Source organism: Mus caroli, chromosome 4, assembly GCF_900094665.2.
Source record: "Mus caroli chromosome 4, CAROLI_EIJ_v1.1, whole genome shotgun sequence".
NCBI lineage: Eukaryota > Metazoa > Chordata > Mammalia > Rodentia > Muridae > Mus > Mus caroli.
In genome coordinates this window covers 128,031,493-128,045,099 of record NC_034573.1, presented here as the reverse complement: position 1 = coordinate 128,045,099, position 13,607 = coordinate 128,031,493, and the positions used below count along the sequence as shown (strand labels likewise).

The 13,607-nt window shown below is 48.9% G+C and overlaps 1 protein-coding gene across 1 annotated transcript in view; it reads left to right on the top strand.

Moving 5' to 3' along the window:
• Window positions 1-13,607, top strand: part of Cda (cytidine deaminase) — a 29,640-nt gene that overhangs the window by 4,157 nt on the left and 11,876 nt on the right. Inside the window, exon 2 of the mRNA XM_021161185.2 lies at window positions 12,320-12,431. Coding sequence (XP_021016844.1) covers window positions 12,320-12,431 — 112 coding nt within the window. The remainder of the gene's footprint in view (window positions 1-12,319; window positions 12,432-13,607) is intronic.

Genomic DNA, 13,607 nt, shown 5'->3' with positions numbered 1-13,607 from the left:
TCAAGATGCTCTTTGAAGAAGCCATGAGCAAGTGGCTATTTCATGGGTGTGGCATGCAAATTGAAGCACACAACCACTGCCACTTCAGGTTTTATGAAGACTAATCTCAGCACCGCCCCCCCATCTGTCAATCACAAGCCTTCCTGAGTCACTAAGGGAGTGTCCCTCTTTTGGTTGAGAGCCTCTGAAAGGTCCAGAGCAGCCAGAGGTAAGAGGCTGGAGTTACTGGATCGGGGTCAAGTGGCAGGTGTGGCCAACCTTTTCACATTACAAATGAATGCTGTCCTCTATATATCGAAACACATACAAATCTCTGTCCCTCTCTGTCTCTGTTTTTCTCCCTACCTACCTCTGCCTCCTAAGTGCTGGCATTACAGGCATGTACCACCACCACCCTGCAAAAAAAAATCTCTTGTTTTTTAAAGATTTATTTTTAATTGTGTATATGTGTCTGTCTACATGTTTATGTATGGATATGAACACATAACTGCAAGTGCCCACAGAGGCCAGAAGGCGTCTGATCCCCTGGACCTGGAGCTCCAGGCTGAGGGAGCTGCCTGCTGTGTGTGCTGCGAACCAAACTATGGTTCTCTGCAAGGTTAGCATATAGCTACTGAGCCATTGCTTCAACCCCCAAACCTCATAATGCTACAATTTTGTGTTGGGTCATCATCGCCATCGTAGCTGTCCTTGGGTAGAGGCCGAATGTGTTTGAGAGTTCACTGAGGCACGTCTTTCCTGAGGTGAAGGTTTCTAGCTGTGAGCTGGTGCCTGAGTCATGCCTTCCGTAGGTGTGGTTAGGCTAGGCTTTGCTGCCCAGGGCAAGTTTCTCGGAAGGTTCGGAAGGGTCGCTTGCTCCAGACTTTCGGGAATAGGAAAGGTCTGCTGAATGGTGAGTATTCAGTCACAGAAAAACATCAAAACAAGCTTCTAGGGCTGGAGAGATGGCTCAGTGGTTAAGAGCACTGACTGCTCTTCCAAAGGTCCTGAGTTCAATTCCCAGCAACCACATGGTGGCTCACAACCATCTGTAATGGGATCTGATGCCCTCTTCTGGCACATAAGTCATATATGTGTGTGTGTGTCATATACATAAAATAAATAAGTAAATATTTTTAAAAACCCAACAAAACAAAACAAAACAAACAAACAAACAAATAAACTTCCAGAAGAGACCTAACATCTTGATACAAAACTTACTATCTCAGCAGTTTAAAAAAAAAAAGTGTGTAGCTGTAGCCTAGTGACAAACACTTTTAATTCCAGCACTGGGGAGGCAGAGGCAGATCTCTCCTCTCTCTCTCTCTCTCTCTCTCTCTCTCTCTCTGAGTTTGAGGCCAATCTGGTCTACGGAATGAATTCCAGGATAGCCAGAGCTACACAGAGAAATCCTGTCTTGAAAACAACAACATGCTTGTGTGAGTTGTGTGTATGGCTGTTTCTACACGTGTTCATGTGGAGGCCTGAGGCAGACATCAGAAGTCCACCTCCATCCCTGTGCCCCGGAGCAGTCTCTCAATTGAACCCAGAGCTCACCACATTCTAGTCTAGCTAGCTAGCTTGCTGTGGAGATCCTGAGTCTGCCTTCTGAGTGAGCGCTGGATTACAGATAGGTCCCACCCTCCACCCCACCCCAGCCCACCCCAGCATTTACACTGGTGCTGGGGATCCGAATTCTGTTCCTCAAGCTTGCACCCACACTTTATGTACCAAGCTATCCCCCCTAGACATTAACAGTATTTGGCCTCTGTCCCGTGGTCCTAGGCAGAGTTGGGCTCCTCTGTCTCTGAGAAGACAGAATTTTGCTTAGAGGTGAGCTAACAGAAGACATTAGCGGAAGTCTTGGATCTCCTGATCTTGGAGTTAGAGCCAGGTGCATAAAAGCAGGGCCATGCGGTCAGCTTGTGGGGAAGAGGGTCCCCAAGCACCTGGAGGGAACTGGAGCATCCTGGGGTGAGCAGAGAGATCCGGGAGCAGAGAGAGAGCACAGGCTACGTTAGACGCTGAGTTTGTGATTTAACAGCAAGCTGTGTCTGCTCAGCTCTGCGATATCCTCCCAATCAACAAAATCCCCGGCTCCGGGCTCCCGGCTCCCGGCTCCCGGCTCCCGGCTCCCGGCTCCCGGCTCCCGGCTCCCGGCTCCCGGCTCCCGGCTCCCGGCAACTTCTGTTGCACAAGTAAGTCTGCTGTTGACAGCCTTGCTGTGAGCAACCTCAGAGGAAAACAAGCACTCTCTTTGTTACTCTCTACCCTGCCGAGAGAGCCTCACAGATGGATGGGTCACCTGGGCTGGTAATTGATAATCACAATTGTGTTGCCATGATTCACCGGCTGGCAGCCTTCTGCAGTTCCTGGTAAAAACAGAGGGGGGTGGGGGTGGGGGGACAGAGAGCAAGAGCTGGCGTCGGGTGGGGTGGGATGAACAGGAGTCCAGACAGGAAGTAGGAGCAAGAAAGAACCAGGCCAGGGAGGTAGAGCCCACCCTCACCTCACAGGGAAGATGCTCCACCACGGTGGTCATGGGAAGCCAGGTAGAAGATGGATAAAGAGGAATCAGGGAGGACCACTCCGAGCCCTGGGCATACTTCAGAAAGCGTCTCTGTCCTCAGCTCTCAATGAGCAGATCACACAGCATAAGAAAGGATCTTGGAACAGTGCTTGCGGTTCCTACCGACTCTCTGGCAGGCACCGCCAAAGGCATTTATTCTCAGCCTTCCTAATGCTGCGACCCTTTAATACAGTTCCTCGGGCTGAAGTGACCCCAACCATGAAATTACCTTTGTTGCTCCTTCATAGCTGTAATTATGTGATGAACTGTAGTGTAAATGTGTTTTGCAGTGGTCTCAGGTGATCCCTGTGAAAGGGTCATTTTGACCCCCCCAAAGGGTCACAAGCCACAGGTTGAGAACGGCGAACCTAAGAGAAGGCACATTTTCCTTCTTTGTTGTGTGATCTTGGGACAGCACTGTCCCTGTCCCCTCTCTATCCACCATGCAAGGAAGAAGCTGCTTCGCTGGATGGAGATGAGTGCTAGGAGAATGACAGACCTAAATTCAATTTCCAGTGCCCACAGACAAAAGCCAGGCCCAGTGATGCAGGTCTGAAACCCCAGGGCCCGGGGGCACAGAGGCAGGCGCATCCCTGAAGGTTGCTGAGCAGTCTGGTGAGCCAAGTGAGCTCTGGGTGCAGTGAAAGACTCTGCTTCATAAAGTAAGGTGGGGTTGAAGAGATGGCTCAGAGGTTAAGAGCACTGACTGCTCTTCCAGAGGTCCTGAGTTCAAATCCCAGCAACCACATGGTGGCTTACAACCCTCCGTAATGGGATCTGATGCCTTTTTCTGGTGTGTGTCTGAAGACAGCTGCAGTATACTTGCATATAACAATAAATAAATCTTTGGGCTGGAGTGAGCAGGGCAGGAACGAGCAGAGGTCCTGAGTTCAATTCCCAGCAACCACGCGATGGCGCACAACCAGCTACAGTGTACTCATATTAATATATATATATATATATATATATATATATATATATATATTAAAGTAAGGCAGAACCTGGTGTAGTGGGATGCTGAGGCAGGATTGTGAGTTACCTGCAAGCTAGGAGAGTCTATCTCAAAGCATGGGGAACCCATGGACTTTGGCCTAGACCTTTCTAATAAAAAGCTCCAGGAGAGAGGTTTCAAGAGAAACTCTCCAGTGAGTAGGCTAGGATGCAGCTACTTGGGAAACCATGGTGGGAACTTAAATTTGGGTCTAGAAGTTTAAGACTAACATTAGCATAACAAAACTGGCAATGGGGAGGAAGGAAAGGAGAGAGGGGCAAGGGGGTGAGTACCGTCCCTTTGACCTCCCAGACCCCCCTAGGAAAGAGAATACACGTCATGCCTCCAGCTCTGATTTCTTCTGGGGCAAGTCTCCCCATTGGGAGCCTCTTTGCTTGCTAGGGTGGTGGTAACATCCCACCCTGGCATAAATTTGCCTAAAACAAATGCCATAGAAAATTAGCGCAGTCCTTTGAATGGAACAGATCAGCATGCGCATCCCTGGCTCCCTGGACTCCTCCCTCCTGTCAGAGGGAGTCATAATGGTACCCATGTTGCCTGGCTCATGAAAGGATTCACTGACTCGGGGAAGTAAGGCAAGATGCTCTGGAGTGGCCTGGTGGGCACATGCCCAGTCTCTGAGGCCGTGGGATACCAACAGTTTCATCTTAGATGTGTGTGTGTGTGTGTGTGTGTGTGTGAATATATATATATATTTGGAATTTAAGATTATTTTCTGGAGACCCTGAATGCAGTTATTTCCATTTCAGAAATCTAGCTCTGAACCGGGGTGATCTCCTTGCTCAATATCAGTAAATCCTTTTCACTCAGATGACTATAACAAAATGGCACAGGCTGGGTCACTTCAACAACATACACTGATAGTCAAACAAGTCTCGAAGCTCAGGAGTCCAAGCGGCTTCCAGTCTTGACCACCTCCTCTTGATGTCCAGGCACAGCAGGAGAGAGCACTCTCTGGTGTCTTCTAAGGGCACCATGTGGGGCTGGCTCCCTTCATGGGAGGATGGCGACCTCTTCTAAATCTAGTCAGTTGCCAAGGCCTCTCCTCTTGACTCCATGACAACGCTGGCTATGGCTTCAGTAAGAGAAGCAGGAAGGTATGTCCACATTCATAGCCCAAAACTTGCTGTTCTGAACCCCGGTCACTCTACCACAACCACAACACAAGCACGCTTGCCCTCACAAAATTCCCATTTGCGTTCAATAACAGAAAGATGTGCTTCAGCCCAGAAGCACCAGGAAGAAAATTAAAGCTGCACAAGCAAATAGAGAAGGTGGAGGACGGAAGATGGAGGTTTGGGGAGGATGTCAGGGAAGGCTTCTGGCATGGTTGAGTAGGGGGAACCATGAATCTAGTACCTAAGGACAGAAAGTCAACACATTGGGGTAAAGACATCAATTGGCTTCATTTGGGGTCTAGCAACAGATTCACGTATTAATAGTGTGTTTATGGGCTGGAGAGGTGGCACATCAGTTAAAAGCATCCATCCTCTTGCGGAGGACTCCATTCCCAGCACCCATATCAGGTAGTTCACAAACACCTGTAGCACTAGCTCCCAGGGATCCAATGCCTCTCACCTTTTCTGGCACCAAATGTGTGCACATACCCCTGAAGGCACCAGCACACACATGCACATACCCACACACATACACATACTTTTTTAAAAAATTTAGAAAAACCTATAAAAAATAATGAATCAAATGTTCAGGAGGCTGGAGTTGTAGCTTGGTTGGTAGAGTGTTTGTTTTCCTAGAGTACCCCAAGCCCTGGGTTTGAACCCCAGCACCACACGCATCCACTCACCCCAGATAGGGAGCCTATAACAGACCCAGGAACAGATACCACCAAAGTCCAACTTGGTGAACCAATGCGTTTATTGGGGTAACTTACAGGAATATGGGGGGGTGTCACTTTCAGGAGCAGAAATGACTCAGCAGCTGCATCACCAAAGTCCATCCCAGCATGGGTGAGAGATCACAAACTGGGAACCTGGAATACACTGCACAGCCTGCAGGCAGCTCAGCAGCCTGGAGAGTGTCATTCCTAGCTGCCTCAGTTGGTCTCAACCTCTTCCAAGCAGTTCCATTTGTCTGAGAGTGACTCACAGCATTCTTTACTCCTCACTCTTGGGGAGGGCAGTGCCTGGTGAATCTGGTCAGTTTCAGGGACTTCCTAAAGCTATTCTGAGTTGTTTACTTGCTGTCTTAAGGAGCTTCCCAGGAATACTGGAATGTTTCAGTCTGGGAGGAAACAGAGGCAGAGGTGAGGGAGAGGGGGTGAGGTTCTAGGTCACCCTCAGTTATGTATCTGGTTTGAGGCTAGCCTGGGCTACAACAGACCTCAGCTCAAAAAAAAAAAAAAAAAAAAGCTCAACTCTTCATCCTAAAAGGTTGAGTTTTCAAAAAAAAAAGCAAGTAAGTAAGATAGAAGGAAGAAAGGAAGGAGGGAGGGAGGGAAGGAGGGAGGGAGAGAGAGAGAGAGAAGAAATTATGTAGTGAGCAGAGCAGAGGTGGCAGAAGCAGAGACAAAGGCAAAGCCAGGCTGGGTCTTTTTTGTCACTTGTGAGATGCTTGTCCCTCAGTTTTGCATCACTATAATGAAACACTTGAAGCTGTTGACTTTAGAGTAATGGTCTGTGTGTTATATAATTTCTGGGCCTCTGACCAGGGCCACCTCTTAGAGGAACACAACACCTCCTAAAAGTGCCACCCTAGGAACCACTCAGAGTTTTGGAGAACATTCAGTGTCTAAATCATAGCAGCTAAGCCCAAGACAATAGACAACAGAAACATTAAACAAACAAACAAACAAACAAACAAACAAAAAGATGAAGTTACTCCGAATTTGATTTTGTTCTTTTCTTGAGATAGGGTCTCATGGAGCTCAAACTAGGTCCAACTCACTGTGTAGCTGAGGCTGGCCTTGAACTCCTGATCCTCCTGCCTCCCTCTGTCAAGTTCTGAGGTTACAGGTGTCTCTTTCTCCTGATTTCTTTTCTTTTTTTTTTTTTTTTTTGGTTTTTCGAGACAGGGTTTCTCTGTGTAGTCCTGGCTGTCCTGGAACTCACTCTGTAGACCAGGCTGGCCTTGAACTCAGAAATCCGCCTGCCTCTGCCTCCCAAGTGCTGGGATTAAAGGCATGCGCCACCACGCCCGGCTCCTGATTTCTAAGATCTGATAAGAATTTAATTTTGATTTGGTGACATGGAACTTCTCAGCCCAGGGTGACTTCATCTGAGGCTCAGTACTTGCAATGGTCCTTTAAGAATGGGAAGACTGGGTTCCTACACTAAATGTTCAGAGCCTGTGGGACAAAAGGTTTGGACAGAAACTCAGTTTGCCTTAGAGAGGTGGGGCCCTGCTGAATCCATCCCTCCACTCCCCTCAGTGTTCAGACATTGTCTGGAGTTTAAACAAAGTGCTTCTGAGCTTCCCACACAGGCCCCCCAGTTGTCCTGAGAAAGGAGCCTTCTCTAACTGTGGCAGTTGCTTTAACAGCCACTCGGCCCTTGGATCTCAAGTTTGGTGTGACTCACTCATGTGTATCGGGAAAGTGTCAGGCCTGAGTCAGGAACCGGTCAGAAGGTCAGAGAGGGCTGGGGAGACATGCAGGCTAGAGAAGTATTTCTTCTTTCTAAAAAACATGTGTGTGTGTGTGTGTGTGTGTGTGTGTGTGTGTGTGTGTGTTGGCGTGCGTGCTTGTAAGCATGCAACAGCGAGCGAGGAGATTGGGGGTCAGAGAACAGCTTTCAGAGTCTGTTCTCCCTTCCTCCACGAGTTCCAGGGGACACAGTCATCCGGCGGCCTGTTAGGACAAGTGCTTTTAGTGGCTGAGACATTTTACCACCCGAGAGGTGCTTCAAGGAAGTCATTTCAGGCTAGGATGAGGAACCTGGTTTAGAGCCAAGCCTGGCTCACCAGACCTGTTATCCCAGCTACTCAGGAGGCTGAGGCAGGAGGATGGCACGTTTAAGGCCAACTTGGTCTACAGGAGGAGTTTAGTGTTGACCTGGGCCAAGACCTTCTCTTAAAATTAAAACAAAACAAAACAAAACAAAACAAAGAAACAAAAAGACACCCACAAACCCTACAAAGGGTCTGAGGGAGGTAGCTCAGCGGCAGAGCCCTTGCCTGGCATTCAATGTACTAAGTTCAGTCTCTAGGAACCCCTCAAATCCCCTCTACCCATCAAAGGGACCCGCCTTGAGAGATAGGATGGAGAAGGCTTAGAAACAAAGAATAATCCTGATCCAGCACAAAGGGGCACAGAGCAAAAGGAGTGGCAACCAGCAAGGTTTGTTTCTTTTGGTTTGTTTTGTTTTTAATAAAAAGAGTGTGTCCTGACTCAAACCGGACTAACAAGCACACCAGGGCAAGTGCCTGTGTAAACATTTTATCAGGTAGGAAAGGTTAAAAGATAAGATTTTCATGAATTTTACATGGGTGTTTTGTGTGTGTGTGTGTGTGTGTGTGTGTGTGTGTGTGTGTGTGTGTCATATTGGCCCTTGGTGGGCTAGCTTCCTTTGATAGGAGAAAAAAAACAACACTTTTCTTACCCAAGAAAGGCTTGTTCCTTTCTTCAGCCAGCCCTGGACACTTCCCATTCTCTGTGATAACCCCCAGTTTCATATCAAGTTCCAAATGCTGACTGTTGTTCTCAGGGTTGCCTAGTCCTGAGCATCCCAGGTTGTGAATCCTGGCTGTCTTCCTTGGCCTCTTCATGACCACAGTGACAGAGATACACATGAACTGTTGTAGGCTAAAGAAATGTATGAGCTCACATAACTACCCCATGGAAGGAACTGGAGGCTATCCAGGCCTCAGCTGCCTAAGCACAGATACGCCTCACATTCTGTGCAAAGGTTCTCTAATGGTCCCTTCCAGAACAAATGGAAATATGGCCATCCTCTGGGCAGATCAGAAGGTCTACACAGAGATGAGCCCTGAGTGGCCAGTTTGGGTGAGATGGTAATCTGTCAGCTAGACAGTAGGGAGGCCACCTAAGAAAAAATGGCAGCTTCCGTCTAAATCACCTGCGGGGAATGAGGTGACCCTTTATAAAAGAGAGGAAGAAGAGCCGGAAAAGTGGTTCAGCCCATAAAGTACTTGCTATAAACCTGAGTTCCGCTCTCCAGCACACACATAAAAAGAGCTGGCATAGCATAACAGGGTAACCTGCTCTCCCAGATTAGGGCAGGCAAAGACAGGATAGCAGGATCCCTGGGGCTTGTAGGCCATCCAGAGTAGGTGAACTGATAAGGTCCAGGTCCAGCGAGAGACCCTGTCTTCATAAATGACAATAATTGGGCTGGAGAGATGGCTCAGCGTTTAAGAACACTGACTGCTTTTCCAGAGATCCTGAGTTTGATTCCCGGCAACCACACGGTGGCTCACAACCATCTGTGTTGGGATCCAATGCCCTCTTCTGGTATGTCTGAAGAGAGTGACAGTGTACTCATATACATAAAATAGTAAGTAAATCTTTAAAAAAAATAGCAATAACCAATCAATAAACAAAGGTAAGGGCTAGAGAGATGGCTCAGCAGTTAAGAGCACACATTGTTCTTACAGAGGACCCGAGTGTGGTCCCCAGCCTCCACCACAGGAGGTTCACAACCACCTGTGGCTCCAGCTCTCACAGGGACCAAACACCTTGTTCTGAACTCCACAGCAGTCATTCTCACATGTGCACTCACAGCCCCACACATGTATGCACATAGTTCCAGATAAGATAAGACAGGAAGTGACTGAGGAAGACTCCAACACCAGCCTCTAACCATGTGTGCACATGGATACACATACATGCATGTACATATACACACGTGCACAGTCACAGTAGCAAAATAAAGAGACACTAATGTCAAAACGGTTGGTGCCCACTGCATTCTACAGTGGGCGCCACTGCACCAGCCCTTCCTCCCCAATGTAGGAACCTGTCACCATCTAACAGTGCAGGGCCAGCCCTAGCCTGGCCATGAAACGTGCTGGCCTTCCTCCCAGCAGATTTATAGCTATGGCATCCTGCCAAAGGTCTAGTGCCAGCCATCAGTTCTGGTCCATGGATCCATGTGGTCTCAAAAGCCGTGAGCAATGTAACGAATGCACTAGCTCCCAGTATGCTAATACAGATCATGAAGGAACAGGAAAACCCAAGAGGACATGCCAACTCCGGCAACAGTTCTACCTCCAGTGACTTCTTTTATACTTTCCAGATCCAATAAGCACTTGAGGGGCAAAATACCACAGAATCACGATGAGCGCTCAGACTTGGACACGGGGAGTGTGGCAGACAAGAATTGAGCTGGCATGATAGATAACTCAGTAACTTCAAATGACTGACTGCCTAGCACTCTCTTCTCTGGCAGACCAGGAGTTGGGCTGCGGTCCAGGCCTGTGGACTGCCCTGCTCTGGTCCACAGGCTAGAGATAAAAGACCCTGTCCAAGTGTCCCACCATCCCCAGAGTGGCACCCTCATGCACAGGTTCAGACTAGCACAATGTGCCATTCAAGTCTTAGCCCTCTGCTGGACAGGGTGGGGCACGTCCTTAATCTCAGCATTTGGGAGGCAAAGGTGGGTAGATCTCTGAGTCTGAGGCCGGCTTGATCTACACAGCAAGGTCCAGGCCAGCTAGGGCTTCCTTGTAAGACTTGTCTCAAAAAAAAAAAAAAAGTCAAGTCTCAGGGCCCTAAGAAGGCAAAGGGGAGGTGGAGAGCAGACAGCGAGCTTGCAAAACTGCATCCACTCACAGTCATCAGTTTAAACTGCATACCTGGGCTAAGGAGATGGCTCATGTGTACAAGCACAAGGCCCTGAGTTCAAATCCCAAGTAGCCATACATGTAGAAAGCTAAACGCATCACATTTGCCTGTGATTACAGTGCTGTTGGGGAGACGAGGGGCTTCTTGGAGCTTGCTGGCAGTCGGTCTAGCCCAAGGTTCACTCTCCCAAGGGAATAAAGCAGAGAATGACACAGTAAGCATTCTCTACCCTCCTTTGGCCTCCCCAAATGCACACAGGTAGATACATGTCTCACAGGCACAAACCCAAGCCAACGAAACTGTAACACCACAGGATGCTCCAAGGGAGGCTGGAAAATGTGGTCTCCAGACGGATAGCTCTGTGTCCAGCTAAACTCAAGTGGGGAACAATTAGCAGCCTCTGTCACCGGGCTCCCCTATAAGGACCTGTAAGAATTCTTCTTTGTATACACAAAGCATTCGCCTACCACCTATCTAACTAAGGGAAACCTCTGTGGGCAGAGCCCCACTGTCCCACGGCTCGCTTCTCCTCTGGTCCAGATGTAGCTTTGCTGATTTGGTGGTCTGTGAACTGGATAATTTTCCACTCCTACTTCCCATCCATCCCCACAACACACAGAGTGGGGTTATAGATGGGATAGCAACAGAATCTCCCACAAGCTAAAACAGGGCGGGGGTGGGGGGGACACATAGACACCCAACCCTGGCAGCTCATGACCCCCGCCCCCGTGACAGAAAGTAAGAGGTTTCCTCTCCCGGCATATTCCTTCTGCTGGGGTCTCCAGCTTAGCTATCCAGGAACCTCTTTCTTGGTCATGTCGTCATTGGAGATACATTTGCTGAGAGTGGTGGGGGCCTGCTCTCACAGAGGACCCTGGTTCAGTTTCCACCACCCACATGGTGATTCACAACCATCTGTAACTCCAGTTCCAGGGGATCCAGCAGTCCCTTCTGGCCTCTGTCAGCACCAGGCACACAGACAGTTGTTCATACGTACATGTAGGCAAACCTTCCATACACCTAAAATACAAATAAATGAAACATAAAAGACAGAAAGCATGCAGACCACACTGAGGGCCCCCTCCTGCAGCTTCCATCTCCTGGATCCAGACTTGAGGCTGCTTCTATCTTTTTTCTCCCTCTGCAGCACTGGGCAAGCAATCTGCATCTTCACACCAGGCAAGCACTCTGCCACAACCACTTTATCAAGCCTCAGCAGTGTCTCCTTTCACCTTCACCTTGACCTTAGGGATGATGCAGCTGCTCCCCTGCCCAGTTGCAGTGTCCTCTGCTTCCAGGTTTGGGAACCAGGATGAGGCATTAGAGAAACAAAGACCCGAACATTCTTGGAAAATCCACGCCACAGCAGGCCCCAGTGTTCTCCAGTACTTCTGAACACATTGCCCTGTTCCTAACAGTGGGCCCCTCCTTGGCCTGGGTGGTGGAAGTGCTCTCATTTAGGGGTTCTATCACTGTGATGAAGCATAACTAAAAGTGTCATGGGGAGGAAAGGACCCACGTAAGCCACAGTTTCACATCGGAGTCCGTCATCGAAGGAAGTCAGAGCAGGAACCCGAGGCAGGATCCTGGAGGCAGGAACCTGAGAAGCCATGGAGGGATGCTGCTCTCAGGCTTGCTCCTCATGGCTTGCTCAGCCTGCTTTCTTAAAGTACTCAGAACCCATGACCCAGAGGTGACACCACCCACAAGGAGCTTAGGCTTTCCCACATCAGTCATCGATCAAGAAAATGCCCCACAGACAAGAAAATCATCCCTTTTCCCAAATGACTCTAGTGTGTGTGTGTGTGTGTGTGTGTGTGTGTGTGTGTGTGTGCACACAAGTACACACACGCACACATTCTCTCAACTGAGGTTTCCTCTTCCCAGATGACTCTATCATGAGTCAAGACATACAAATGAGGCACAAGGAACCTCTTCCAACATCCTCCTCAGGAAATGGTTCTGCTGTCCATACCACTGGTCTCTTCTCTCCCCTCAGGGTGCAACATAGAAAACGCCTGCTACCCACTGGGTGTGTGTGCCGAGCGGACTGCGATCCAGAAGGCCATCTCCGAAGGGTACAAGGATTTCAGGGCTATTGCCATCTCTAGGTGAGTGGGGTGGGCCAGTTATAGCAAAGTTCATCATCTCTCCAGCGGACGTCTGACACACACCTCATTCATTCATTCATTCATTCATTCATTCACCGGATGCATGACTATTGTACATGTTCTTCCTGGCAGACACAGGGCCAGGGATAAGGAGGTAAATAAGAAATATGAGTCCGAGGCTGGGGGTCAGGGCTCAGTTGGAGGAATGTTTGCCCAGTATGCAAAGACGCTGGGTTTGATCCCCAGCCTTGCATAAAGGTGGACATAGCTTCGTACTCCTATAATCCCAGCACTCAGAAGGCAGAGGCTGGAGGATCAGAAATTCAAGGTCTGCCCTGGCTAAATAGTGAGTTCAAGTTCAGCCTTGGCTAACTAGTGAGACCTTGTCTCAAAAAGAGCAAGGGCAAGGGGAGCTGGAGCAGTGTGGTCCAGTGGGCAGGGCACTTGACACTTGCTCTTGAGGTCTTGAGCTCTGCCCCTGCACAAACTAGGTAAGAGACAATCATGGTGGTCTGTCCCGACAATTCCAGCAGTGCGACAGTGTTGGGAGGCAGATGCCCAGAGTGTGCTGCCCAGTCAGTCTAGTCCAAAGAGCATACTCTAGGTTCAGGGAGAGAGCACCATACGGTGGGGGCTGGAGAGATGGCTCAGTGGTTAAGAGCACGGGCGGCTCTTCCTGAGAACCTGAGGTTTGAGTCCCAGCACTGACATGGTAGCTTATAACTTCAGTTCTACAGGATCCAACACTCTCTTTTGGTCTCTGCAGGCTTCAGACAGGCACATGGTACACAGACATACATGTAGGCAAAATACCCATACACATAAAATAAAATGATTGAAAACATATATAAGGCAGAGAGTGACTGAGGAAGATGCCTGAAATTGACCTCTGGCCTTCACACATGTGTGCATACATACCTGCATGCATATGCATACATGCACACATGAACGAATGCACATGAGCGTATTGCACACACACAAAAGCCCATACATTTTCCCCACCACACACATAAGGAAAAATAACAATAATTAAAATAGTAAATGGGTTTGATCAGTGGTAGTGAAACTGAAGACAGCCCAGAATTCCTCCCCGGAGCCCGAGGAGTCTCTGTAAACTTTTAGAGCCTCCGTGTCGGTAAAACCAAGTTCTTGGCTTTGCTGGGGGAAAAGCATTTT